Below are 26,647 nucleotides of genomic sequence, written 5' to 3'. Positions count from 1 at the left end.
TCTATACCTCAGCACCTCCGAGACAGAGGAATCGCTGTCATCAGACCTAGGGGCAGAAAATTAGCAGGATTATGGGAGAGAAAACCCAGACTAGAAGAGGGAGCAGAGGAGTCAGAGATGGAGGATTGTTATTGCATCCAAGCCAGTGTAGGACAGAGAGAAAGAGGAAAGGAGAGGGAGAAAGAGAAGCACACATGGAGAATCAAGGGAGAGGGCAGAGGAGCAAGAGGCAAGTGAGGATCAGACAGCAGGTCTCCATCAGGGAATGTCAGCGCCGCTAGCGATGCTCCAAGACAGCAGCTGCCCAACCTGCTGCAGGGGGGGGCTGGAGCAGCATTTGTGGGTTGGTGCCAGTCCTTCAGCTTCCTGCGAGCCCCCATCCCACCTCACCCCATCCTGCTCCACAGCCTTTGCCAGTGATCCACGTCTGGCACTGCCGTGTCCCAAGGAGGGCTCAGCCAGAGCTCAGGACAGGGAGCTCCTGCACGCGGCCAGCTCAGAGGGGACTCAGCAGGCAGGGCACGGCAGGAGTCTGGCATGGCCCTTGAAGAGCATCTGCTCCCTCATGGAGAAGAGCAGGGAGTGAAAAAGGTGGCAGGAGGCTGGCTGGGTCCTGTGTTCCTACACCCCACCGTGGGCCCTGATATGTGCCATTTGCTGTTCTGATGTGGGTCCCTCTCCCTCAGACCCCCCCCACCCCACCAGGACTTACTTATCCAAGGCAGACCCCTGGCTCTGGTTGCTCGTGAGACGAGAGAAGACATTGCGGTCGTTGCGTGGACGGGTGGGTGGGGATGAGGGAGGTGTGAAGCCAACATCTGGAGGCCTGAGCCAGGAAGGATTAGAGAGACATGTGAGTTGGGAATTGCTCACCTGGCAGCTGCCTGGTGCACCAGGGCCCAGCCAGCATCTCTCCCGCTTGTCTGGGCCACCCAGCCTCTCCCTGCCCAAGTGGCCGTTTCTCCAGCTCCCGAGCTCACCTGGCAGGCTGCCCACGGTCATAGGATTTCCTCCTTGTCAGAGGCGAAGTGTCCGAGCCACGAGATTGTCTGGGACTAAAGCAAGTGAAAGAGAACACAGTGGGTGCCTTCCCCCGACTGGGATCCCTCCACGCTGAACACCCATGTCCTTCCCCAGCAGAGCAAAGGAGAAGTTGGGCTGTCCTGGATCACAAGATCAGGGGATGCCTTGAGTCATCCAATGAGTGCAGAGGCTTTTGGCAACCCAAGAAGGCTGATATCCCAGGGCAGTGAGCTGGGGATCCTCACACACCTCTCTTCCTTCCCTCCTCCTGGAGTACCCTTCTCTCCAGCTGCAGAGGACACCAACATACTCCTAGACACTCTCTGAGGCCCACTGGAGAAATCCACCACTGCAGACAAGCCCGGATAGATGCACATTTGCCCTCACCCTCATTGCTCTGCAACTCCACAGACAGGGCACAGCCTCCCACCTGCTGGCTCATGCCTGTACAAGTTTCCCAATGCCCAGGAACCCCTCACCCCATGCTCACAAGGTGCTTCCTCGCGTGGGTAAGCTGATGGTGCGTGACACTTTCTCCTTGTAATAGGGGTCTCGGATGGAGAAGCTAATCCCATCCTCTTTGATCTCCATGAGGGATGCCAAGGACTTAGTGATGTTCTTGGTGGAGACGTCCAGCGTGGGTCCTAGACACTCAGCCGACACTGCCTTCATCTGCCCTGACAGCTTGGGCTCTCCCTAGGGCAGGACAGAGGGCTCAGGCACAGGCGGCACAGGGTGGGGACAGTGGGAGCGGTCAGAGAGCTGCGGGGTGGAGCAGTTTGTGCTCTCTGGCCACAGGAGGCTGAGCTCCCCCTGCATTGTGCTGGGATGCCCATGCTCTCCATGTGCTAAGCAAATGTGATAGCCTGTGCAGAACTGTCCTCCACCTTTCCCACAGTGGATGCAGCACTGCACAGGGTCCTCCTTGGTGCCCACTCAGATCTGGAAGGTACTGGTTCTGTGGTGGATGTTTTCCAAGTCTCTGGTGCTTCAGAGGACCACAGGACCAGGAGGCCTGGGTTCACCCTCGGCTAGAGCTGACTGCACCCAGAGACCAGCCACACTGTCTTATGCCAAGCCTGGCTCTCCAAGGCTCAGACTAGCGAGCCTGAAGCATCACTGACCAACATACCCTTCCATCCCTCCTCCCATTCCCTGTGACAGGGCAACAGAGAAAGGTCAACTGACCTTGAACTTGAAGTCATCCTGGCTTGCGGAGCCCTTCATGGTGAAAGACTGGGAGATGCTACAAGGAGAAGGGAGAAAAGATGGAGCTTTATTGCTAAACCCCTTTCAGAGAGCTGGTTGCCATCAGCCCACTAGACTCCTTGGGTCAACCCCTGGTCACCAGCACCCTTTATACAAGGGATGACCTGGTTTTCACTCCCTGCTGGTATCTAAGAGACATCTCTGCTCTCCTCTCCAAGGGCTGGGCACCACAGGAAAGCTTAGATGGGGCTTTGTTCATCCATGTCCACCTGCGAGGTTCCATGGGTGGCACCAGACATCCCACCCTGTCCTGGCCTCCCCTGCCACCAGAAGCTCAGGCAGGGCTGAGCTGGGCACTCACCTGCCATCTGAAGCCAGGCTGAACTCTGAGACCTCCTCATCCGTACTGGCGTAACCATTCTCTGTGCAGGAGGGAAACAGCACATCAGCAGCACAGAGGGGACCCCATTGTGCCAAGCCCCGTCTGAACCTGAGCTAGGAGGGACCCACAAGAATCATGGAGTCCAACTCCTGTCCCTGCACAGGACACCCCACAGGTCACCCCGTGTGTCTGAGGACGTTGTCCAGTCTCTTCTTGAACACTGTCAGGTTGGGGCCGTGACACCTCCCTGGGGAGCCTGTTCAGTGTCCAGCACCTCTGGGTGAAGAACCTTTTCCTCATGTCCAACCTGACCCTCCCCTGGCACATCTTCTGCCATTAAACCACGCAGCAGAGGGGGCAGCTGAGGGGGTGTCTGGTCCTCTTCCCTGTGGTGTGATGGCTGGAGAGTATATCCCCCTCCAGCATCGCACTTAGGGCAGTCCCAGACACACTGGTCCCCCCTATGGCACCTCCAGATGCTCCCTGGGAGGCTGGCACAGGGGAAACCTCACCCCATAGGCAGCACAACCAGCCTGAGGATGCACCAGTCCCGGGTCCCACCTTGCTGGACATTGTGGATCAAGGCCTGCAGCTCAGGGTGCGACTCAGCCTTCTCCCGCAGGGCGTCCAGGATGGCGTGGTTCTGCGAGGAGCTGGTCACGTCCGACTGCCGCAGGCGTCCCTCCAGCAGACGGATCTGGGCCTCCTTCTGTGCCACCTGCAGCCCCTGGGGATGCACAGCCACACTGGGCCTGAGGCAGGTGTCTCGGGTGCCCATCACTAGTCCCCATCCTGGCACCCTGCTTCCTGCTCCCTCCCCAGCCATGGGAAATCCCGCCATGCATCCAGGTCCTGGAGTGGCCCCACACCTTGTCGATGGAGGCCTTCAGGAAGTTGTCCAGCAGGAGCCGGGCTTCAGCCAGGGAGCAGGAGCTTATCACCACCGAGGTGTCCGTGGAGTCCAGCTCCTCCTGGAACACAGAGGGATGGGCATTGGATGCAGCAGGGGAGCTTTGCCACCGGGCGTGGGACGGGCAGAACAGGCACCGCAGCCAGCACAGCACCTCTGCCAGCCTGCCCAGTCCCCACACTCACCCTCCTCAGTCTGCCCAAGAGGCTACTGGAGAGATCATAGAATCATAGACCATCCTGAGCTGGGAGGGACCCACATGTATCATGGAGTCCAGCTCCGGTCCCTGCACAGGACACCCCACAGGTCACCCCGTGTGTCTGAGGACGTTGTCCAGTCTCTTCTTGAACACTGTCAGGTTGGGCCGTGACACCTCCCTGGGGAGCCTGTTCAGTGTCCAGCACCTCTGGGTGAAGAACCTTTTCCTCATGTCCCACTGACCCTCCCCGGCACATCTTCTGCCGTTCCCTGGGCTCTGTCACTGTCACAGAGCAGAGCTCAGCCTGCCCCTCCTGCTCCTGCTGAGGAACCTGCAGCCCATGAGCTCTGCCCTCAGTCTGCTCTGCTCCAGCTGAACAAACCCAGGGACTGCAGCCGCTGCTCATCCGGCTTCCCCTCCAAACCTTCACCAGCTTCACAGCCTCCTCTGGACACTCCAGTAGCTTTATCTCCTTTTCTCCCGTGTCCCCAGCCCTGCACACAGTGAATGCTCCAGGTGAGGCCGCCCCAGCGCAGAGCAGAGCGGGACAATCCCATGCCTGCCCGGCTGGCCGTGCTGTGCTGGGTGCACCAGGACACGGGGCCCTCTTGGCTCCAGGGACACTGGTGGCTCATGTTCAACTTGCCATCAACCGGAGCCCCCAGATCCCTCTCCATGGAGCTGCTCTCCAGCATCTCAACCCCCAGTCTGTCTGTACAGCCAGGGCTGCCACATCCCAGGTGCAAAATATGGCACTTGCCTTTGCTGAACTTCATGTGGTTGGTGATTGCCGAGTTCTCCAATTTGTCCGGATCCCTCTGCAGGGCCTCTCTGTCCTCAAAAGTGTCAACAGCTCCCCCCAGTTTCATTAGCAAACTTGCTAAGCAGTTCCTCAAGTCCTGAGTCTAAGTCGTTTATAAAGATCTGGCCATGGAGATGGCCAACACAGCCTGGAGGCCTACTGTGTTGCTACAGGAATCCTGGTGCCAACGCTTAATTAGACACTAATCTGCAGACACCAGCATCACCCGAATCCACAGCAGATCATGTCACTGGCCCAAAGGGTAGTGTGAATTAACAGCCCCTCTTTCCTGCCAGTGTAGGTGACAGCTGCGGACAAGCTGGGGACAGCACACAGGCTCCAGCCCGGGCTGCAGCCACTAGAGGGAAGCCGGGAGCCGCTCAGCATCTCTGTGGTGTGCCCAGTGCATAAACCGGACTCACAACCTGTGGGGTTTCTGCTGGATGTTTCCAGCACATGAAACTCCCGTGTGGACAAGGGACCAGCAGCCCCACAGGCAGGAGAGGGTCTGCAGCTTCCCAGCATCCCAGGGCGGTGGGGCACCGGGCACCAGCAGCCTGTCTGTGTACCTGGCAGCACTCCCCTCCACAATTAACCACCTAGTGAGAAGTGACTGTGTGGATGCAACTCCATGGAGTGCGTGGCACAGCCCCAAGAAGGACTCAGGGATGCCCAGCCGGGCTGTGCCCAAGGACACCTTCGCCTCCCAGGGATGCTCCTGGAAGAAGGCAGGGCGAGCGGGGCCAAGTACAACTGCCCACCTTGGTCTCCTCGATCTGCATGATGGTGGCCTGGCAGTCGGAAATGCTGTCATTGATGTAATCGATGTTGGCCCCCAGCACCTCGATCTCCTCATTCAGCTCCTGCAGCCCTTTCTGCTCCATGGGGCTCTCTGCTTGCAGTTTTGCCCTCTTGCCCAGCAATGCTTCCTGCAGCAGTGCCAGCTCCTCGCGTTTCTGGGGGAAAAGGAAGGGAAGTCAGCATGACTGTCCCACCGACCCACACCCACCACCTGGCCCTCCCTGTCCCCAGCACCATGTCACCTTGATGAGCCGCTCCATGTCAGCCTCCAGGTTGACGATGGTCATTCTCTGCATGACAATGTCAAAGATGCGCCGCTCCAGCGACTGCCACTTGAGGCGGGCGGCTTTGCTGAAGGTCTGGCTCACCCCCTTCTTGGGGAACTTCTTCCTATAGCCGGAGTGGAGAAGAGGCACATGGGTGTTCAGCCTGGAACGTTGTGCTTTACCCCAAAAGGATGCCTAGGATGTGGCTACTTGGGAGCAGAGGCAGCATCTGCATAGTTTCTGGACTGCTCAGCTTTTCCATCGCCTCTTAGTAAAGAGAAGGACAAGAGATGAGCCCAGCAGGGTTTGTGCCACAGCATTTAGTGCTCATGGAAGGCCAGTACTGGGCTCAAGCCCAGGTGACAGTCAGTGACATGCTGCCAGCACAGCCTGTTACTAAGTCAATGGTTTAACACAGGCCAAATGCACAATAAGATGCTGGCATTCAACCTCCACCCCCAGCCAAAAGCCAGACATGGGAGTCCTGGGATGCCCCATCACCCCTGCAGCCCCTGCCCTGACCTGGCCGGCCGAGCCCCATTCACAGAGGATGAGGGATCTCCCAGGAAGTTGTTGATTTTCCTGTTCCACTGGCGCACGATGCTGGAGACGGAGCGCGCACCGGACTCTGGCTCAGAGGAGGTGGTGCTGGCCGAGACCTCTGCACCTGAGTCCAGCATGGCCGGCTTCTGGCTCGTCCTGCCCGCCACCCGGTCTGACATGGGCTTGGCAAGACGGCGCAGTGCCGAGACCTGCCCAGAGGAGGAGCAGAGGAGAGGGTCTCAGATGGACATCCCCAGCCCAAACCTGTCACTATCACCCCCAGGTCCTCATGGGACCAAGAGCATCAGCTCTGGAACCCAAAGCCCCAGGGCCATTTGTGCCCCATGGGTTTTCCCCCTTCTCCCTTCTAGCCCATCCCCTGCCCCAGGAGATGAGCAATTCCTCTACTGCTGCAAGCATCTCTCACCTGCTTACAAAGCCATAAAATCCCCCCACCCTTTTGGGAAACCTGCTCCCAGAGCTGGCACTGTCTGAGGATGGGATGTCTCTGAGCCAAGCACTGGGGCCAGGACCCCCATGGGGTTGGGGGTTACATGGATGCAAGCCCCACATCCCCACCCCTCACCTCCTGAGTTTTCCTCCGCAGAACGATTTCCTGCTGCCGCTTCTGAGACTCCAGAGCCCGGATCTGAAACTGCACAAGAGAGAGACTATTGGGGTCCTGCCCAGACACCCCAGCAATGGTCACAGTCCCAGGGCTCCCACCACCAACACTTGGAGCAGTTACTTTGGTATGAACAGTCTCACTTGGGAAGCCCTTGGGAGCCATTCAGCCAGGAGTGTTCTGTTGCAGCCATGCAGCCCCTGCAAGGCCATGGGTGCAGCAGGGCCCTGAGCTTCACCAATGGATATTTATAAGCACCTCAGAGTGTCAGAGCAGCATAAACATCCACCCGCAGCCAGCCCAGGTCCCCTGCTGCACAGGGTTGCCCAGGGACACACAGGCAGGCTGGGATCTCACCTCCTGCCGGCGCTGCTCCTTCTTGAGCTGCGCTATCTCCCGATTCCTCTTGGTCTCTGCCAGTCGCCTCCGCTGCTGCTCCTCCCGCATCTGCTTCATCAGCGCAACCTGGAACGGGAAGGAAATCTCCTTCAGCTGACACCCAACTGTCCCAAGGCACCCACCCACCAGACAGACAGGCAAATGGACAGACAGATGTCCTGCACTTGCCACCAGAAGTGGAAAACATCACTTCTAAGCAGGGAGCCAGACTTGACCAGGTAATGCCCTCCCTGCCCTGGAATGTCCAGGTACCTTTGCCTTCTTCATCTCGGCCACCTCTGCTTGCAGCTTCCTCAGCTCCCGCTCGTAGCGGGACTGGTTCTTGAGCAGGCGAGCGTGCTCCTTCTGGGCTGCCTGGAGCTTCTGCAGGTCCCGATTCATCTCCTTCAGACGCTTCTCGTAGTCTGCTTTGATCTTGTTGGCTTTCTCCTCCGTGTAGCACTCCATGGTGCCTGGGGAAGCGAGGAGAGGGCTTGTGATGGCCATGCACCTCAGGCTCCTCCTGCAGCTACACACCCTGCCTGGAGGCACCAGGTGCTGCTCCCTCCCTGTCCCACCAGCCCACTCCCCACAATCCCTCTGCTCTGGCCCCCTCACAGGCTGGGGTTTCCCTGGGGGCACCCACTGGAGATGCGTCAGGGCCCAGCACAGGGTGGGGGACAGTGGGTTACAGCACAGTTGCTGGGCTGAGAGAAGCTGCAGACCTAGACCTACAGCCATGTGCAGGAGTGATCCTGCTCTGACGAGCCTAGAGATGAGCTACACCACCAGGTCTATGAGGTCTTCATGCGCCCCTCAGCATCTCAGTTTCTCCAAGAGCTTCCATATCTCATGAAGCGACATTCAAGCCTAGAAGAGGCTTTGCCTCGCCATCCTTTCCAGCTACCTCTCCGGGACCAGCAGGGTCAGGAGCTCTTCAGCTGACTAGTCCCACTCCCATGGCAAGACAAGCAGGGTCTTGGGGGACCCAGGGGCTCAAGCACAGGCAGGGGGATGGCAAAGCTCTACCAGAGCCAGCACTGCATGCAGAGGGTGGATGGTTTGGCTCCAAGTCAGCAGGGCTGGAGCAGGGACTGGGGCTCAACACTGCAGGGATGGGATCCCACAGGAGACACGGTTCTCACTGAGGTTCTGCAAGACTCGGTCCCGCTCCAGCTGTGTGTCCCGAATCTTGTTCTGCAGCAGGATCAGCTTCTCCTCGTACTGGTGCTTGAGGGTCTGCAGGCGCCGCTGGCTGTTCTCCAGCTCATCAATCAGCTTCTGCTTGATCTCTATCTCGCAGGTCAGATCCGCCAGGTCAGCCTGGAAATTCACGGCTGGAAACCAGTGGGAGACAGTCAGGCTGGGAGGATGGAGGAGCATCCCTCTCACAGCCCCATTGAGCCACAACATGAGGGCAGAGGGAACCAATAGGAACACACTTTGCTGGCGAGCAGCAGGGCCCCAAAGAGTGTTGGAGACTCCCTGCAGCAACCCTGGTGCTTTTCCAAGCTATGCAGAGGAGATGTGGTTGGGGCACCCCAGTGGATTCCCCCTTCCCAGGACCAGAGCTCAGTGGCAGGAGGCACCAGCAAATGCACCCCTACACCCTGGGCTGCATGTGGGGCTCCACACTTTACCCTTCTCCTCTGCATCTGAGTCTGAGTCCACGAGGCTCTCTTCACTGCCTGAGTCCTCGTCTTCATCCTCACGTCCATCCTCTTCCTCACAGCCACTCTCATCCTGTTCCTCCTCCTCCTAAGAGATGAGTGGCCAACCTCAGCTTGCAGTACAGCCTTTCCCTTCTCTCTGCAGCAATTCCCTCCTCCAAACTCAAGCTGACCCCACAGCAATGGGCTGCAGCCCCACAAGAGGATGAAACCTCCCACACAGGGTGCCCAGGGGCTGCAGCAGCATTTCTGGACCCCCAGTGCACACTGTGGACAGCAGCTCTGTGCCCTGTCCATCCTTGAAGCCATCCTCCAGCTGGGCCGCACTGCAACACCCAACCCCTCTTCACCTATTCTGGGACTCACCTCTTCCACCTCGTTCTCATCTGTCTCCTCCTCATTGTCCTGCTGCAGTTTCTGCCGCCTCTTAAATGCCTCCTTCTCTGGGCTGCGGGAGAGCAGAGGTGTGTTGATGAGTCCCAGCACGGGGGTGCCCGGGGATGCTCCTGCTTTTGGACCCTTTGGGGAAAACAGCCCCTGGGATTGTGTGGTGGGTGACAAGATCAAGGGCAAGGCAGCAGCAGCAGGGGAACCCAGGCATCTGGGTTCTGTCTTGTTGCTCTGGCTTTAGTGGGGATGGGGGAAGCAGGACACTCGAACCCGCAAGGACAGACAGGGACCAACACGCAGCCTCCCACTTCCCAACACTGCACAGCAGCTGCCTTCACCTTTTCCTCTGCTGCCTCCTCTCTTTCTTTTTCAGGCGCTCCAGGTCCTGCTTGGCCCGTCGGAGCACATCAGAGGCCTCTGTGTCCACGGAAGCCGCCGGGCTGCACAGGCCAGCCAGGCCCGATGCTGGGGATGAGCCCATGGAGTAGGGGGGCCGGGCAGAGACACGTGAGAGGCTGCGACGCAGAGACTCATTCATGGACTCGCTCTCCAGTAGCTTCGTCCTAGGGAGTGGAGATAAGATGTGGTCAAAGAGGGGACATCCCACTGTCCCCAGATGAGGGGATCTTGCCTGGTTTTAGGATGGTGTGAGCCAGGGACAGTGTCACCACACACCCATTCCCATTCATGTTGGGTCAGGAGGTCAGGATTCTGCAAGACAGGGTTGCTGTATCGCACAAACAACTGTGATAAACCCAGCTTTGGGGGGTCAGCAGCCCCTGGGAGACACCAGACACTCCCATCAGGATCTCCCTCTACATCAATAGCCACACAAAGAATGAAAATGGCCAAAGGATTGCCTGGCACCAAGGCTGGGACTCCTACAGCCCCAGTGCAGCAGCAATGGAGTCAGCTGCTTCTACATCAGGGCTTATGACTCACCCCAGCGATGCCAGAGCATGGAGCTGTGAGCCACACATGGGCTCAGACCCCACCATCGCAGCTGTCAGCCTGGGGACCCGGGTGACTGTCCAGCCCCAATGCCCAGCTCACCTCAGCTCTTCAATCTCCCGGATGTAGTTCTGGATGAGGGCACCGATGGCTTCATTGCCGTCACCTGGAGGAGCAAGGCACGGGTGGATCCAGGCAGGATGCAGGCTGTCCCACAGCTCCCGTCCCAGCTAATCCACCATGCCATGCACTAGTCCAACCTCACCTGCTTTGGCCAGCATCAGATTGGCCTCCTGACTCATGAGGTGGGTGACCCTGCTGTTGATCGCATCGATGGCCTCCTGCATGGCCTTCACCCGCATGCGCAAAGCGCTGTTCTCCTTCTGCAACATGGCGTTCTCGCGGAAAAGGTCGCTGTAGCCCTCCGAGCCATCCTCCCCGATGACTCGCTTGCCCTGTGGGGACAGGAGGGGAGTCCTTGAGTGCATGGCGAGCTGGGACATGGGGACACACCACTGCATCCCTGGGGGCAGCCCCAGCCACTAGGGCAGGACAGGGACAAACCTAAGGACCAGGAATGCTCAACAGGCAGAGGGTGAGAGATGCCTCAAGGCTTCTCCCTGCCTTGGTATCCCCAAGAGACTTGCCCAAGGTTCTGCCTGTGTCAGGGCAGGAGCTGAGCCCCCATCTCTTAAGCTTTCTGACCTCTCCCAGCAATTACCCCCATCAATAGGGGCAGGGCATGGTAGGCAGGAGGGTCTTTCCCACAAAAACTGCCCCAATTCAAACACGAGGAGGAGGTTTTCTGCTCCTGCCTCCATCCCTCCTTGGCTGGCCACTCACTGCCTTGTACTCCATCAGCTCCATCTGCAGGCGGGCGATCTCGGCCCGCAGGGCACTGATCTGCTGACTTGTCTTGTCCTGGTTCACCACCACCTTGTTCTTGATGTTGCGAGCCCGATTGGCATACTTGAGAGTGTTCAGGGTCTCCATGAAGTCCCGGTCAGATGGGCTCACACAGGCAATCATGATGGTTTGGCTTGGAAAGGTGAAAATCAGCGTGAAAGGACAGTTTCCCCCCAACCCGCGCCAACTCAGCACCTGGAAACCTGGGACCCGGCACAGGCTGTGTGCCCTCAGACACCCCTCCTAGACACTTCTGTGTTCTATAACCAAGGTAAAAACTGGGTTGAGTCCCTCCCAGAGCCAGAGCGCCAGCAAGACCCCATGAGTAACACATCGCACTGCACTGGGCAAAGCCAGCCTCCACCAGGCAGCTCACACCTCTGAAGATTGCTGGGGAAGAATGAGAAATACCCCCAAAGCCGGCAGGGAATTCAATCCATCCCATGCTTGGCAACACCACCTGCCAAGTCCCAGATCCGCAAGGGCTCTGCAGTGTTTCGCACCAGCTAATTCTGCCAAAGCTGGCTAATTGTGCCTGGGACTCATAAGGAGCCCAAGTCTTTACATCTGCAAAATCATGCACTGCCTGTCAGGAGGCATCATCTCCTCTCTGGGCAACCCACATGGTATTTGAGTCTTGAAATAGTTCCTGCAGGGCTCCCTAGACCCTCAGCCTTGTTTACAGTCTGCTCCCAGGGCTCAGCCCTGTCTGGGACCCCCTTACCTGTTGCCCCCAAGGGAATCCTGCAGCAGGCGGGTGAGCTTGGAGTCGCGGTAGGGCACATGCACAACTTTCTTGCTCTGGTCTCCGAGGGCACTAATGACATTCCCCAAGGCCAGCTACCAACATAAAGGAAAGCACACCCCAAATTCAGCCCCTGCTGAGAATACAGCTGTCACGTAGCCAGCACGACAGGCCTGGGGCATGTGCTGTGGCACAGGGGTGGGGTGCTGGAGGCGGAGGCGTGGGGCTTCCCTTGTCAGTCTCAGCACTCATCCCCCCTTCCCTGGGCTGTGCCTTTCTTCTACATGCAGTGAGAAGCAGCATCAAGCCCTGGAGATTTTTATAAGCTCAAGTTAGCAGACCTCAACCTTTTGGGTACTTGCACCTTGTGCCCAGCTGTATCTCCTCCCCATAGTCAGAGCTGTGCCCTCACCACTGGTGTTTTGGACTATGCATATTCCTGCCTACAGGGCCAGGCAGCATAAAGCCCAGCAGAGACAGCAGCAACCCCAAGAGCCCAGAGCAGCTCCAAGCAGGACCCAAAAGCCTCCCAGGCTCCCCCCGTCAGGCCCTGCCTCCCCCTGCCCTTGCACACTGGTGTCTGGGGCCGTACCAGACCACAGTTGATGGAGATGCCTTCCTTTGCTCTCTCGCCGGTAGCACCTGTTCGCTTCAGCCTTTCTGAGCCAGCCAGGTCTACGAAGTGGAACTTGGCCGTGAGGGTCTCGTACTCAGTGGTGGGCTGGGCTCCATCCAGGAGGCTGGTCACCTCCCCATTCACCTGTGGCCAGGCATACATGGAGAGGGTCACCACCACAGCCCTAGAGCAGGCAGGAGCTCCCTTGGCCACACAGACCTCAGCAAAAGCCTGAGTGTCCACCCTCCGCATCCAGCCCCACAAGGATGGGGGAGAGAATCCCAACAGCAGCTTGCTTGGGGACATTCCTTGGGCCAGACTATCCCTGCCTTGGATGGGGCTGCTCCAGGGCAGACCTCAGCTCCCATTAAATGCTAATGCTGGCTCTGTCTGCAAAGAAGAAAGGCAAAGCCCTGCCTCTCTTTGCAAGACTTCAAACCCTCTCTCATTTTCAAGGGACCTCCTGACACATTGCCTGGGTGTCAGATCCAGGAACAGCCCAGCCGTGAGGCAGGAGCACATCTCACCAGCTCCGGGCGCGTGCACACTCTCATCTGGCACAGGTGAATGGTGAAGATGGCATGGGACCGGGAGCTCTGCACGTTCATCTGGGTGCTGGCAGTGGTGCGGGACAGAGCGCCCTGTTTTAGGCACTGGATCAGCTACAACGACACGAGGCAGGGAAGAATGGAACCTTGAAACACCTTTCAGGGAGGGAGGACAGCAGCCTGATGCAGCCCAGCAGGCACACGGACCTCTCCCTGCATCATCTCGGGGCTGCTCTGTCCTATCCCAGTGACATCCCCCACTCACCTGGCTGTACCCACATAGCACAACCCCGGCTGGTGGGCACCCCACTGCCATCCCTCTTCCACGCCTGCCCCATTCTGCACTCACCTCATCCTGTGAGCTAATGAGGCGCGATGTGACGCCCGTGGTGTAGATGCTCCCACTGGCATCCTCATGGATTTTGATGTTGGATTTGCGGTGGCGTGCGTCAGGGTCACGGGCACTGTCAAACAGGTCCAGAATCTCTTCATTGTAGAGCTAAGCGGGATGGAAGCGGGTGCGGGGTGAGTAGCAGTAAGCAGGAGGCTGCCAGAGCCCAGCACAGCGGGACCAACAGGAGCTGCCCTCCTGCTGCTGCAGCCCTGAGAGCCAGGACAGGCCGCACAGCTGGGGACGCGCATGTGTTCACACATACGTGCACATGTGTGTGCTTAGGCAAGGCTGACCAGGACAGCTGGTGTGCCTGCAAGTGTAGAAGAGGACACACATGCATGTGTGTGGAGATAAGAGATGACATACAGCTCCGACCTGCATGCGGGGGTACCCTGCTGGGACACGATGCCCGGAGGAACGGTGCGTGTGTGCGGGGGTGCACACACGTGCCTGTCAGCCCCGCAAAGCTCACAGCTGCAGCCTGGGCTGGTTCCAGTTCCCTACCCTGTCTTGTCACACTAAGAGCTGTGTGGGAACCAGGACACTTTCAGAACCCTGCCCCAGAACCTGAGTGGACACCCAGGAGCTGCGCATCCCCCCAACCAGCCCTGCTCACGCGGGGAGCCCCCAGCTGCAGGAGCCAGTGCAGCCCCTCTCCCACCCCAGCTCCTTGAGGTCACCTCTGCCAGGGAGAAAGGGGACAAGGGGGACCAGGGAGTGCTGGACAAGCAGGGAAAACCCTGGGGATCCAGAGCTGACCAAGAATGCTCTCATCGATATCTTGTCCCTGCAGCATCCTCTCTCACCCTGAGGCAGAGTGACACCCCTGCCTGTCTGTCCCCCCTGCCACCACCACTAAATGCCACACATCACCCTGTCACACCTAAGTCCCAGAGCAGAGAGTAGGGTTACCCAAGGACCATAGGCTCCTGGCCAGCAGAGCGGATCAGGCTAATCCATCCCTGGCTGCCCCAGGTGCAAACAGGCAGCCCAAGGGTTTAAACCCCACTCTGACAGCCTGTGCCCAGGAGCAGAGTCACAGGACAGGGATCAGCGGGGCCAAATCCTTTACCAGCACCAGGACAGCAGGGTTGGTAACCAGCACCCAAAGAGGCCACATGCCCAGGCTGGCACAGGACATGGCCACCAAAGCCACATGGAGGCAAGATGACAGCACGAGTCTCTTCTCTCTGCCTGTCTCCTCTGCGTTGTACTCCAGATCAGAACACCAGCCAGGTAAAGTATGTTCAGGAACTCAGCTTTGCTCAGAGCCACCCTCTGTTTTCTCACCAGGGCCTTAAACCAGTTCCCATATTGAACTTCTTTGCACCTTCACCCCAGGACCAGCCCCCAGGGAAACTGCTGCAGACACACAAGGTCCACGGGTTTTCTGGGACAAACTTCTCCAGGGAAAGAAGCAGTTAATAGAAGAGGCTTTTGAAATGAAGAGGCCAAAGCAGAGGCGGGAGAGGATGCAATGAAGCATTCTCAGGGTCAAAGATGCAGCAAAGGACATGGGAAATAATGCAGCCCTTCCTCAGATCTCCAAAAGAATGGCAATTTTTTCTCTCCTTGTTTCACTGGGAAATGCTGGTCCAGACCCAGGGGAGCAATAAGCCACCATCCCAAACCTCAAACAGGAGTAAATGAGCCCAGAGCCCTCTGAGTCCCCAGGGGACCAAGGCACAAGTCCCTTCCCCATGGCGGGGGCTCCCTGCAGCCAATAAGTGCCACCCCAGTTCATGGCTGTCATGAGGTCAACAACATTCAGGTGCTTTGAGTCTCTTCTGCCTGGGCACACATCCCTGCCTACGCACACCTGCTCTGGAGTCCAGCTCAGCCAGGGAACAGCCAGGTCATGGGGGACTTGAAGAGACCAGGACATGAGAACTGAGCAAAGGGCAGGACAGGGCAGGGCCACGGTGTTGCCCAGACCCACTGTCACCCACCTCCAGGAACTGGGCGCTGACTTTGAACTCGGGCACCGGCACGCCCTGACTCTGCGCTGCCCGCTTGCGCTCCTCGATGCCACTGAAGAGGTGGCCGATGGCTCGCGGGATGATGCCCTGCTCATCCTCGGCGATGTTCATGTCGAAGCCGGTGCCCATGGTGTATGTCTTGCCCGCACCAGTCTGCAGAGGCAGCGAGGGGGTAAATGGCTGGGCCCTCCAGGCTCAGAGTACTGCACCCCACACCTCCCCCTGCCACCCCAGGCTCCCCAAATGCTTCTGCTGAGCCCCTCTGATCCCCAGCATGCTCCCAGCCCTGCCTCCCCCTCCTCCCACCCAAGGACACCACCTGCCCCAGCTCCCACCCAGCCCAGAGACAACTCTGTCACCTCCACAAGGTTCATACACCTCCTGCCTTCCCGAACCTCTGCAGGTACCATCTCAGCATCTCCAAAGCCCAGCGCTGCAGGAGAGCCCAATGCCCATGACAGAGCCCAAGGAGCTGGCAGAGCACGTACCTGGCCATACGCCAGCACGGTGGCATTGTAGCCCTCGAAGCAGCCTTCGATGAGCTTGCCCACACATGTTGTGTAGATCTGCTCCTGCCATGTGTCCAGGTCGAAGACAAAGTCATAGGTGAAGGCCTTGTCCTTCCCCAGCAGCACCTGGGGCTCGCCAGGTGTCACTGAGGTGCAGATGTGACATCCTTCTATTTTCTCTTTGGACAGTTGGGGCCGGATCCTGCAGGAAGAGAAGCGGGCTGATGGCAGCCTCGAGGCTCATCCCATCCTGGGGCACACAGGCCTGGCCCTGAGGATGTGAGCGTGGCCCATGATGGAGCCACGGCACCTCTGCCTGCAGTGTGGAACAAACACACACAGGGGATGCTGCAGCTCCTGCACGCAGTGACAACCTTGATCTGTTTGTGGCTGAAATAGGAGGCTGGTGCATCCCAGCAATGCCACCAGCCACCTCCACAGCCGAGGTGACAGGCAGGGCCGGGTACCGTGGCACAGGCTGGGTACCACGGCACAGGCTGGCCCAGTAATGACACACAGCCTGCCCTTAAAACTGCTCTTGCACCACCAGCTGAATCCAGCCCAGCACGGCCCATACGGGGCCAGCCAGCCTCCCCACGCCTGTGCTGGCTCATTCACCCTTATGTCCCCAGCCAGCTCTGGGCTGCACGTAGGCACTGATCAATACATCAAAGCAGCCCTGACGGGGACTGCCAGGGTGCAGGCAGGCAGCCAGGATACGCTGCAGCCAGCCACGCTTGCTTGAGAGGCAGCGAGATCAAACTGCAGTTACAAAGGCTTGAAATGCAAAATGCAAAAGCATGACGAGACAGTCCCAGAGCCAAAACAACTGTCTCAACCAAACCCCCACCCAGCCCGGTGGCTGTCTCCACTGTGGACTCGGTGGATGGGACGGGGACAGGCAAGGCTGTGCTGGGCTCCTGGAAGCACACACAATAGACCGACCACATCCCCACCCACCAAGCTCAACCCTTCCCTGGGAAATTTGGGTATAGAACAGCAAGACCTGTGCAGGCACGGCTCTGCTTCAGTGCAGGCATGGGTGCATGTTAGAGCTGCAGCAGCTCTGGCCTTTGGTGGATGTTCTGGCTGCGGGAAGCTGGCTGGTCCCAAGGGACTCATGGAGAAAGGGGGAGCACGGAGCCAAGCGCCATGGCAAACAGCTCTCATTAGAGCTAATGACTGCACATCTCCTCTCCCTGGGTGCTTCATAAATACAGCTATTAATTCCTCCGAAGCCGCATCGCTGGCAAGCCAACATAGAGACCACAGCAGACGTTTTGCGGGTTGCGGCTCTGCATGAGCCACCACTCCTCGCAAGGCCCAGGAGGGCCAAAAGCCACCGTGTCTGGGGGGACAGGGTGTCCCCAGCAGGGCAGGAGGGAGCCAGGAGCCTGGGCAGCAGACGTGTGGGAACAGCTACATGCATCCACGGGTATATTTAGCTCAGTAGCCACAATCGAAAGCAGCTTCTGATGTGCTCAGCCCTAGACTTGCTCCTGTCGCCTTCCCAGGGTCACACCCTCCTCCAGGAAAATTAACCCCAGCTTTAATTACTTTTTGACCAATATAATGTGCTTCCCCATCCCCCCACCCCAGACATGCACAGCGACAGTGTCCCTGTGGAACAGGCAGAGGAACAAACTGGAACCATGGTATTCTTAGAAATTTTTCTCATCTCAAGAAAAATGAGAACAGGGTTTTCCCCCCAGTCTCCCCAGCTGATTAACTACGTGCACATGGGTTTGGAATAGAGGATGAGCAGCAGCACCGGAGCAGTGTGCACACATTAATTTGCCATATGGCATTTCAGGCCCCACCTCAAGATGCCCAGGGAGGAGGGAACCGGCAGGACCACATGAGCACCACAAGCCCGGCCACCACGTCCACCTGCCCCCAGTCAGCTCACTGCAAAGGGCTGGTGACAAGGGACAGAGTACCCAGGACAGAGCTGCACAGTTCCAGCCAAGTGCCCCTGCCAAGCAAACGTGGCCGCTTCCCAGCCCTGGGCACCCAACACGCAGGGTTGGGAGGCAGATGGACGCACAGACAGAGACAGAGGCACAGGGGGGATGACCAGTCCTTCCCCAGCCAGCAGCTCCCACTGGGGCGATGACGGGTGGCACAGCAGGACCCTGCCTGCGCCAGCATCAGCGTCCAAACCCAGCGGCACCAGCAGCATGTGTGCCAGGGAGAGCCTCCAGCAGCACGGGGAAACAAAGGGAACCTCGGCTGGGAGCCTCTCCATGGCCATCCTTCCCTTTCCTGCCGGGCTGGCAGGCTCTGAAAGCGCTGTCTCCACGGCTGGGCTGCCAGAGAGACCGAGCATCTGGGAGGAAGGGGGGAGTAGGTCCCACATCCCGAGGGGCAGGGAGCTTCGGCGCCCAGCCAGGTGTGCTCGGCAGCAAGCACAAAGCCCGAGTTGTTCAGCACCGCTGTCCTATGCCAGCGTTTGGCCAGGGTGGGGGAGCCAAGCAAGGTTGGGAGCCAAGGGCTGCACGGGCACCGCAGAGCAGCCAGCTCCCACGGGCAGGTTTGGCTTGGGGGTCCCTCCACCTTGGGGAGAGACTTGTCCATCCCAGCATCCCAAGCTCTGCACCCAGCGGAGGGGATGGGGTTCACCACAGCGGGCACAGCCAGTGTAACCAGCATCAGGGCTGCATCCACCAGCAGAACCTGTGCACTGCAGGGAGGCTGTTTCTTTGCACAAGAAGGCACAATTCAGCTGACATGAACCATTGGGTTCATGTCCTCATGTTCCCCCACCTTCCCACCTGATGGCCTCAGTTTCCCCCCTGATGGCCTCAGTTTTACCCCTCCCAGCCCACCGCTATGCAACCCCAAGTGTGATGGGAGAGCCTGCCCCAGCTGTAGCAGGGAGCTCCTGTTTTTCCGATGCTGCTCAGGGAGGGAGGGTGGCTACCTGCAAACCCCTGCAAGGAGCCATTCCTTTCTGCTCCAAAGGCCGAAGCTGAGGCGGCTGCCCAGCCAGGCAGGGCTGGTTTCCCAGGGAGCCGAGCCAGGCAGCAGGGGAGCCACAGGTGGAAGAGCTCCACAGCATTTTCCCTCTCAGTGCCAGGCCCCGGAGGCTCGTAGCTACTTGCTCTTGTCCATCCTATCTCCAGAGTGGCAAGGCTGCCCGCTGTGATGCTGGCAGCTCCAGCCCCAGGTGTGGGTTTGGGGTGCTATCCCCTACCCACCCGTGGGCACCTCTGCCCGTGTGCGCTGGCAGAGCTCGGAGCTGGCAGAGCCCGACCAGCCACACAGCCCAGCTGCTGGCGACGGGACGTGCCTGCCAAGACAGACAGGCTGGGCAAGCCCAGGCAGTGCCTGGCTCTGCTCCCCGCATTTCCCACATTTACCCTGCTCCCATCCCCACTCCCTGCACCACCTGCATTCACTCTACTCCCCACATTGCCTGCAATCACCTCAATCTCCCCTCCACACATGACTCCACACTCACCTTGCTCCCATCCCTGCAACCACCTTTGTTCACCCTGCACCCATCCCTGCTCTCCCCATTGCCCCATCCCTGCATCACCTGTGTTCTCCCTGCTTGTGCTCACTCCAGGCTCCCCAGCATCGGAGCTGCAGGAGCATCTGTCAGACAGCCCACCTGCCACCCTTGCTACTCCCTCTGCTGGCCCTACACTTTGCTCCCCTCTACCCCAACCTGCCCCCCATGCTTTGCTGCTGCCCTGTCATTGCACCCAGCCGTGGAGGGCAGCCATGCAGAACATCATCCTGTGCTCCCCTAGGACATCCTATAGCTCAAGGACACCCCAGGCATTGCAGACCGTGGGTGGCACATGGGGCACAGTGTGGTGATGTATGGAGCACCCAACCTGGCCAAGCAGCTCCCCAGGCAGCCAGGAGCTGTCAGCATCATCAGGCTAAGATCAAAGCAAAGTGCTCCAGGTTTGCCCATATCTCCAGGCCAGCACAGCAAGCATGGACCTACCCACGCTCCCCAGCAACTCCCCAAGCCTCAGCTCAGCATGGGCTGATCCAACAGGGGGATCTGCCCCCTTGCCTGGGAAGGGATGTCCCTGTCCTCATTGTCCCCTGAGCACAGGGTCTCAGGAGAGGGCTGGCTGCCAAGGGCTGGCTGTTTGCACACAGGTTGCTTTGGACCCATATCAAGACAAAGTTAAGCATTTAATTACCGCGGCAGAGAAGCAGCTCCGCAATCAGAGAAAATTCAATCAGGCTCCCTGGGGACTAACCAGGTCTGGTCAGCAAATGCTCCAATTAAGAGATACAGGGAGTGACCTCCTAGGAAAGAGCGAGCACAACATGGGGCAGCGCTGGGGTCTGCAGAGGCACCCACACCACGTGATCACTGCAGAAATGGTCTCACGTTGTACTGGGGGAGGTTTAGATTGGATTTTAGGAAAAAATTCTTCACAGAAAGCGTTGTCAGGCATTGGAACAGGCTGCCCAGGGCAGTGGTGGAGTCACCATCCCTGGAGGGGTTTAAAAGGCGTTTAGATGAGGTTGTTAGGGACATGGTTTAGTGCTAGAGTTAGGTTATGGTCGGACTCTATGATCCTGAGGGTCTCTTCTAACTGAAACGATTCTATGATTCTATGAAACAGCACCAAGGCAGAGGGTGCCATGGCCAGTACAGCTGGCCCAGCACCAGCAGCAAGACGGAACTCCCTGCCCCCCAGGTACCCATCCCGCCACAGCACCAGAAAACCCCATCAGCAAAGCCCGCTGCCTTGGACCCAGAACCCACCGGCTCCCAATAATCCTCCTGCTCCAGGCTTTCCCAGGCTTAGGGAAACCTTTAAATCAGGCCTTGGCAGCCGCCATGTGCTGCTCATTAGGTCTGGCAGGAGCACACCAGTACTGAGCCGCACCATCTGCTCTGCACCGAGACCCACCGCGGGTCAGGGACGCAGGACGCGTTGCCTGCACGGGGACACAGTACCTGGGGACACCCAGCCCAAGGCAGCAAGCAGAGATCAGCAGTGCCCGCGGGAAGCACAGAATTGTGCTTCGCCCAGCCTGGATGGGAGCAGGAGTGGACTGAGTTTGGGATGTCCCTGAACTCCTCCTGCATCCCCATAAGCAACTGGCAATGCTATCAGCTCCATGCTGGACCTGCCCAGGAGAACAGGCTGGGAAACACCATCAGGAGGTTTGCAAATGACAGACTCAGGACAGTCACCCACAAAGGAGCACAGGGCCCCAAAACCCCAGGCAGGGTGGGCAGCACAAGGAAACACACGCGTGGCAGCACATGCAACTCGACACACACCCCGGCAGGGCCCCCCTGCTCCCCTCTGACCACGAAGCCACTGGGTCAGCAGCAGCATCAGCACTTACTGGAGAGCGATAGAAAACCATCATTTGCTGACTCTGGGCCTGACAGGCCATCGACCTGACCCTGCGGGGGCACAGAGATGCCACAGGTCCAATGGAGATAGATGGACATGCTCCCCCTCCCAATTCTGCATCCTGGTACTGAGGCTCCCGTTTCCTTCCAAGCCAGTGAATCACACCCACTGGGTCTCTCCCTCTCCCAGGTGCCCCCGTAAGGTCTCACATCCCATTCTGATCTCAGTACAGGGGCATCCATACTGGAGATAAGGCTTTCCCAGCCCCCTGCACGCCTGCAGCCCCCTGACACGGTCTGATTGCCACTGGGAAAACAACCTTGGCAGAAGATGCTGCAGCCCAGAGCCCACAGGGGACATCTGGAACAACATGCCTGCAAGACAGGAGAGTGGGTGGCACCAAAGAGGTGCATCTCCACCCCCACAAAAAACCAAAATCCCAAGCCCTTGGCCAACAGGATGGGAGATGCTATGAAACACCCAGGAGCAAACCTTGTCCCACAGCTGGGAAGGGAATAGGTTTGTTTTCCCCTAACATCCTCTTCAGGCAGCATGAAATAATAGATGAGCAGAGACCACAGCGACATGGCTCAAGAGACCCCCCCTCCCTAACACAGGCAGGAGCCAGGTTGGGCCTCCCAGCCCTGTAACACTGGGCCAAGGAAATGCCCTTTGCTCGGTGCTTGGAGGGCAGGGAGGAAGCAGAAACCCACCAGCATCCCAGCAGGGTGAGGAGTCCCCATGCAGTGTGTTCACCTCCTGCAGCAGAGCCGGCGGCAGCTGCCCTCACAATCCACCACACCACAAACCTGCCAGCTGTTTAACCAGCGACAGGGACTGTTTTGACAGCCTGCGGCAGGAAACAGCCTCGTGGGACCACTGGAGACAACCCCCCAAGCAGGAACAGCAGGACAAGCACCAGCCAGGGCTGGCTCCTCAATTAGCACCGGGCTCAGCGGGGCTATCCCCTTCCCTCTCTGGGGACAGGGAGCCGTGTTCCCGGCAGCTTTGTTTAGGGCTTCATCTGCTGCGATTTTCTCCTAGACCCAGTTTCACTGCTGGTGCAGGGAAGCTGCAGCTGGCTCTTTCCTCCGGCTTAGAGACAGCACCAGCCTCCCAAGTTCCTGAGACTTCATAGCATTACATATTTAAATCCCTTGCTGATGGGTGATGGGTGCGAGCACCGAAAGCCTCTTAAAGCTGCTTTGCTCAGAGCGATGCTGCAGGTGATGGTGTGTCTGCATGGGACCGTGGGGTCCAGCCTCACTCTCTCCTCATGCCAGCACCATCTCCATCCCCTTTCTAACATTTCCGCTGTAACAGCCAGCAAGTGTGTGACTGATTGAAGCCAGGCACAGAAAACCCCCCTGTGCCCAAACACCTGGGCTCAGCACTTCCCTCTAAGAGCCCGTGGGCCGCCCCCACAAACCACAGCCCCCGACATCTCTCTCCAGACCAGGGAGGCCAATTTAATCCTCCTCGCTGGGAGTCAAGAGCGTGCACACCCCTTTGTCACAGTGGGGCTGGGAAGCCCCAAAGTGAAACCAAAGGGCAGCAGCTTGCCCAGATGGGTTCAGCAAAGCAGCAAAACACTCACAGGACACAGAGGCCTCAGCTGCCAGGGCTGAGCTGCCCTTGGCAGGAGCAAAGGATGGGGAAAGCAGCTGAGGGTGCCCACGCCAGTGTTCTGCCTGCCCAGCACCCCCAGATTAGAGCAACCTCCTGAGATATTTCCTTCCTGAGATCAGGGCTGTTCGCCAGGGACCCTCCCAGCCCCCAAGATGGACCACTCGACCCCTCTCTGTGCTGGAGCCCTTGGGCACCATGTGCTCCAGTGCGGCACCAGCTGGGCTCACACCACCCCTCTGTCCAGATCCAAAACTGCACTGGGAAGAGCCGGTTTGATAGGTCTACAACTCCACCTCCTTGGGGACCGACCCCTGCTGGTCCCAAGGGTGTCAGATTCACAGAAACCACCCCAGCGGGCAGAGGAGGGCTGGCGACACGGCAGCAAAGATGCCAGGACCCTGAGAGGACTGCGAGCCCACCCGATCCCGGCATCTTTGCCAGAACGATCCCACTGAACCGAGGCCCTCCAGGGTACAGGGTGACGGACACATGAATCTGTTCCATCCCTCGTGGCACATCCCACCTTTCTTCCCAAGGAGGAGGAGGTGGGAGCAGCTCCTCGGGGCAGAAGACAGCCAGCACCGCGCTGCCTGCGTGGAGCACAGAGCATCACAGCAGAGTGTTTATAAGAGCAGCAGAGCACTGGAGGTTGCAGGGTTTAAATAAACTTGAAATCCGACTCAACTTCCTTCCCCAATTTCACAAGCTCTGTTTCCTGAGTCTCCGCAGCCGGCCAGGCACGCTTGGGTGGCGCGGGCAGCTCCGGCACAGGGCTGCCCCTTGCTCTCCAATGAACTGGGCAGTTTGAGAGTGCCCTCAGCGAGCATTTCTGCAGCAAGCCCGGCTTCTCAGACCTCCCCTGGCCAAGGATTTTAATGGCTTCTGGGTCAATATACGCCATCAGCCCTTCCTGACACAGCAAAACGGGGCGGTGTTCCACCTCCTGCAACCAGCACAGCAAGTCTCGCTCCCCACGCTGCACCCCAGTGAGCTGCAGATGCAAGAGCAGACAGCACCTGACTGCAAGATGGGGTGCTGCAAGCTGGGGTGCTGCAGGGAGGGGTGCTGCTGAGGCTCAAAGGGAGGTACGAGCCTCAAATGGATGGCTCTGCTCCTGGATGGAGGGCACAAGCTGCCTGCGGCGCAGCCACCCACTTGAAGGTCACCTTACAGAAGGAAACAGCAGTTGTTGGCTTCCCCGGCTTCTGAGAAAACCTCCCCCAGCAGCAAGGAGCGAGGGCTCCCGGGCCACCCCGCTCAGCACCATCGCAGCAGGCGGCAGCTTCCCGGCTGACACCGTTACCCCAGAACCAGCCCAACCGCTGCCGGCAGCCCGGCCCCATCGCTTCCTCCCCAGCAGTGGCAACCGCAACCAGCAAGCTCAGACGCGCCCATGAAGCGACACGCCAGGCTCAATGCCGATGGGCGAGCGAAGGCAGACCCTGCCTGCAGGGAGGGTGGGAGTCAGGGCGGGGTCCAGCCCTGCCCTTGCAGATGGTGCAGGTCTGAGCTGCAGGTACAAGGTGCTGGTACAAATCAGCCTGTGGGCCAGGAGCACCCGCTGGGCCTGCATTTCCCTGTGCTGACAGCAGCGCTGCAGCAAGTACCAGTCATTTCACTGCTGGCACGCAGGAAGCCTAAATAATGCCCCCATACCCCAACCAGTGGCTCAGCACCTGTGTCCTTCGGACCCCCAGTGGCAACAGGATTCTCCCAACGGGAGCACGGGAACCTGTGAAGTTGACAATGAAACACCACAGCATTTCTCCTACCTCCTCCTACCAGGCCAGGAGAACCAGGAAGACCTGGGGTCCCCCCATGGACAGCACAGCCCACCACCCCTGCTTCTCTGTCGCCACCCTGAGCACTCTGTGAGGCCCAGAGACAGGTCCCAGTGCCTGTGGCACCGCTTGACGTTGGCTGGACCATCCCCATCGCACAGCTGTTTAACCTCAGCAGCACACAGCACCTTCCTCCAAAGCCCCCATCGCTTCCCAGTGTCCCCCCAGCTCTTCCCCAGGTCCCACCTCGCTCCCTCCAGCAGCACAGACAGAGAAACCCTAAAGAAATGGAACAGCTGGCACATGTATGTTATTATAAAGGACAAATGGGGAGCTTTGATCCGTGTCTGGCTGCACCCTAGAAGCATTGAACCTCCTCCATGCTCTGATGGCCAAAGGAGGTGGGATGTGCGGGCAGGTTTGCTTGGAGGGTGGGGGATCCTGGGGGATCCTGGAGACGCCTGCTGCCCAGCTGCTCTACCAGTGAAGCGTCATGAGTGCTCACAAAGGAAAACCTCCCTCTGCTCCCAGCCCTGGGGACGAGGGGACCGGTCACCAGTCTCCAGGGGCTGCTTTGGCAGAAAAGCCAGGTGGTCCGCAGGGAGAGCAGCTCAGCTCTTACACGCTCGGTCCAGCCTCAGGAGCCACCTTCCTGCACAGCGCTGCGATCTGCCTGCTTTGTCTCGCGGTCTCCTTGCTCCCAGCCCTCCTCCTTTGTCCTGCCGGCTCACCTTCACCACCGCATCACCACGGATGCAGCCAGCAGGATGCTGGCTCACTCCCCCAAGGAGGAGCCAGGAGTTGGACCTCTCCCCCCTCCCCAGGTCCTCACCATGGAGACCCCAACCCCACTGCAATGCTGCATATTCAAGTCACCTCCCAGTCGTGATGCCCTCCCTGTGCATCAGACCAGCCCTGCACCCCATCACTGCCAGGGGCCAAGGGGATTAGATGGGAAGAGCCCAGCAGAAATGACTCCACGGCTGCCACCCTCAGCAGCACCCACTTCATCTCCCAGGCAAAAGAGACCTTGACCTTGAGCCAGGCCTCTGTTAAAAGGCTCCATCCCAAGAGAAATGCAGGATGGAGAATGGGAAGAGTCTGGTCAGCAGGAAATCTCCACCCCCATCCACCAGCATCACTTGGTTCCGGGGTCAGTGTCCTGGCATGGATACCCCCGCCTTGGTACAGCCCAGCCCTGCCCCTGCACAGGCACCACAGCCACACCCGCACCACAGGGATGCTGTCACCTCCCTTGCAGCTCCCCTACCCTTTAAAACCACAGCCTGGCCCTGATCCTCAGCCTTTCGAATGGAGCAAGGCTCACTACTGTCTGCTACCAGGACAGGAAGACTGGACAGGCAGGCAGCGCTGGGAACTGTCCTGGTGCACACACACACATACACACACACATATACGCACACACACACACACAGACATGCAGCGGCACATACAGCCCCACACCCACCCTTTCTCCTTCCACTACTGACGCTGCACCCAGCATCTTTTGTGCTCTCACTGTGCCCAAGCAGGCAGGGACCAGCCAGGGCAGTGCCCTCTGCAAATCCTCCTCCGAGGACCAACACAGCCCCCCCGCAGGCTGCCAGCAGCACCCCCCCGCCCCGTGCCGTTAGGGGTGCGGACAGGGGGACACACGCGCTGCCCTGCCCCGGGTGAGCACACAGCCCCACGGCGGGACACAAGCAGGCACAGCCAGCCGGGGGTCCGGTGTACCCGCGTGGGGCTGAGCCTGCCGAGCTCTGTCCCCACGGGGCCCCGGTCCTGCCCTGGCCCGACTCCTCCGCCACACGCTGCCCAGCAGCCCAGGGCTCCCGCCCGGGCTCAGCTGGTCCGGAAGCCGCGGGCTGACCCGGCGCAGGCCCGGGGAGCAGCGGGAGCCGCACGGCCGGTCCCTTCAGCTCCAGCAGGGCCGGGTCCCCGCCTGCTTCCCCCCGCCGGCTTTAGCGGGGCTCGTACCCCGCGTCCTCCGGGGGCTCCTTCCTCCTCTGGGGGCAGAAAGAAGCAAAATGACGCCGGTCTGCAGGA

The 26,647-nt window shown here is 59.1% G+C and overlaps 1 protein-coding gene across 4 annotated transcripts in view; it reads right to left on the bottom strand.

Moving 5' to 3' along the window:
- Nucleotides 1–26,647, bottom strand: part of KIF21B (kinesin family member 21B) — a 39,368-nt gene that overhangs the window by 11,895 nt on the left and 826 nt on the right. For 2 of the 4 annotated variants that reach the window (XR_010467568.1, XM_065038583.1), the window contains exons 2-28: nucleotides 15,826–16,048; nucleotides 15,308–15,490; nucleotides 13,314–13,463; nucleotides 12,944–13,078; nucleotides 12,393–12,560; nucleotides 11,780–11,895; nucleotides 10,993–11,188; nucleotides 10,415–10,604; nucleotides 10,252–10,315; nucleotides 9,537–9,761; nucleotides 9,175–9,256; nucleotides 8,779–8,896; nucleotides 8,284–8,475; nucleotides 7,412–7,611; nucleotides 7,118–7,225; nucleotides 6,722–6,790; nucleotides 6,115–6,344; nucleotides 5,569–5,716; nucleotides 5,287–5,481; nucleotides 3,484–3,585; nucleotides 3,176–3,341; nucleotides 2,594–2,654; nucleotides 2,212–2,269; nucleotides 1,514–1,719; nucleotides 981–1,055; nucleotides 713–826; nucleotides 8–46 (exon numbers count right to left, since the gene is read on the bottom strand). Coding sequence is in view for 2 of the 4 variants with exons in the window: in XM_065038583.1 (XP_064894655.1) it covers nucleotides 8–46; nucleotides 713–826; nucleotides 981–1,055; nucleotides 1,514–1,719; nucleotides 2,212–2,269; nucleotides 2,594–2,654; nucleotides 3,176–3,341; nucleotides 3,484–3,585; nucleotides 5,287–5,481; nucleotides 5,569–5,716; nucleotides 6,115–6,344; nucleotides 6,722–6,790; nucleotides 7,118–7,225; nucleotides 7,412–7,611; nucleotides 8,284–8,475; nucleotides 8,779–8,896; nucleotides 9,175–9,256; nucleotides 9,537–9,761; nucleotides 10,252–10,315; nucleotides 10,415–10,604; nucleotides 10,993–11,188; nucleotides 11,780–11,895; nucleotides 12,393–12,560; nucleotides 12,944–13,078; nucleotides 13,314–13,463; nucleotides 15,308–15,490; nucleotides 15,826–16,048 (3,813 nt within the window). In the remaining 2 variants the exon portion in view is untranslated. The remainder of the gene's footprint in view (nucleotides 1–7; nucleotides 47–712; nucleotides 827–980; nucleotides 1,056–1,513; nucleotides 1,720–2,211; nucleotides 2,270–2,593; nucleotides 2,655–3,175; nucleotides 3,342–3,483; nucleotides 3,586–5,286; nucleotides 5,482–5,568; nucleotides 5,717–6,114; nucleotides 6,345–6,721; nucleotides 6,791–7,117; nucleotides 7,226–7,411; nucleotides 7,612–8,283; nucleotides 8,476–8,778; nucleotides 8,897–9,174; nucleotides 9,257–9,536; nucleotides 9,762–10,251; nucleotides 10,316–10,414; nucleotides 10,605–10,992; nucleotides 11,189–11,779; nucleotides 11,896–12,392; nucleotides 12,561–12,943; nucleotides 13,079–13,313; nucleotides 13,464–15,307; nucleotides 15,491–15,825; nucleotides 16,049–26,647) is intronic. The other 2 variants (XR_010467569.1, XM_065038584.1) reach the window with 1 other exon arrangement.

This window comes from Columba livia, chromosome 22, assembly GCF_036013475.1.
Source record: "Columba livia isolate bColLiv1 breed racing homer chromosome 22, bColLiv1.pat.W.v2, whole genome shotgun sequence".
Classification (NCBI taxonomy): domain Eukaryota; kingdom Metazoa; phylum Chordata; class Aves; order Columbiformes; family Columbidae; genus Columba; species Columba livia.
Note: the sequence above shows the minus strand (reverse complement) of the source record. Positions and strands in the feature narration are given on the sequence as shown.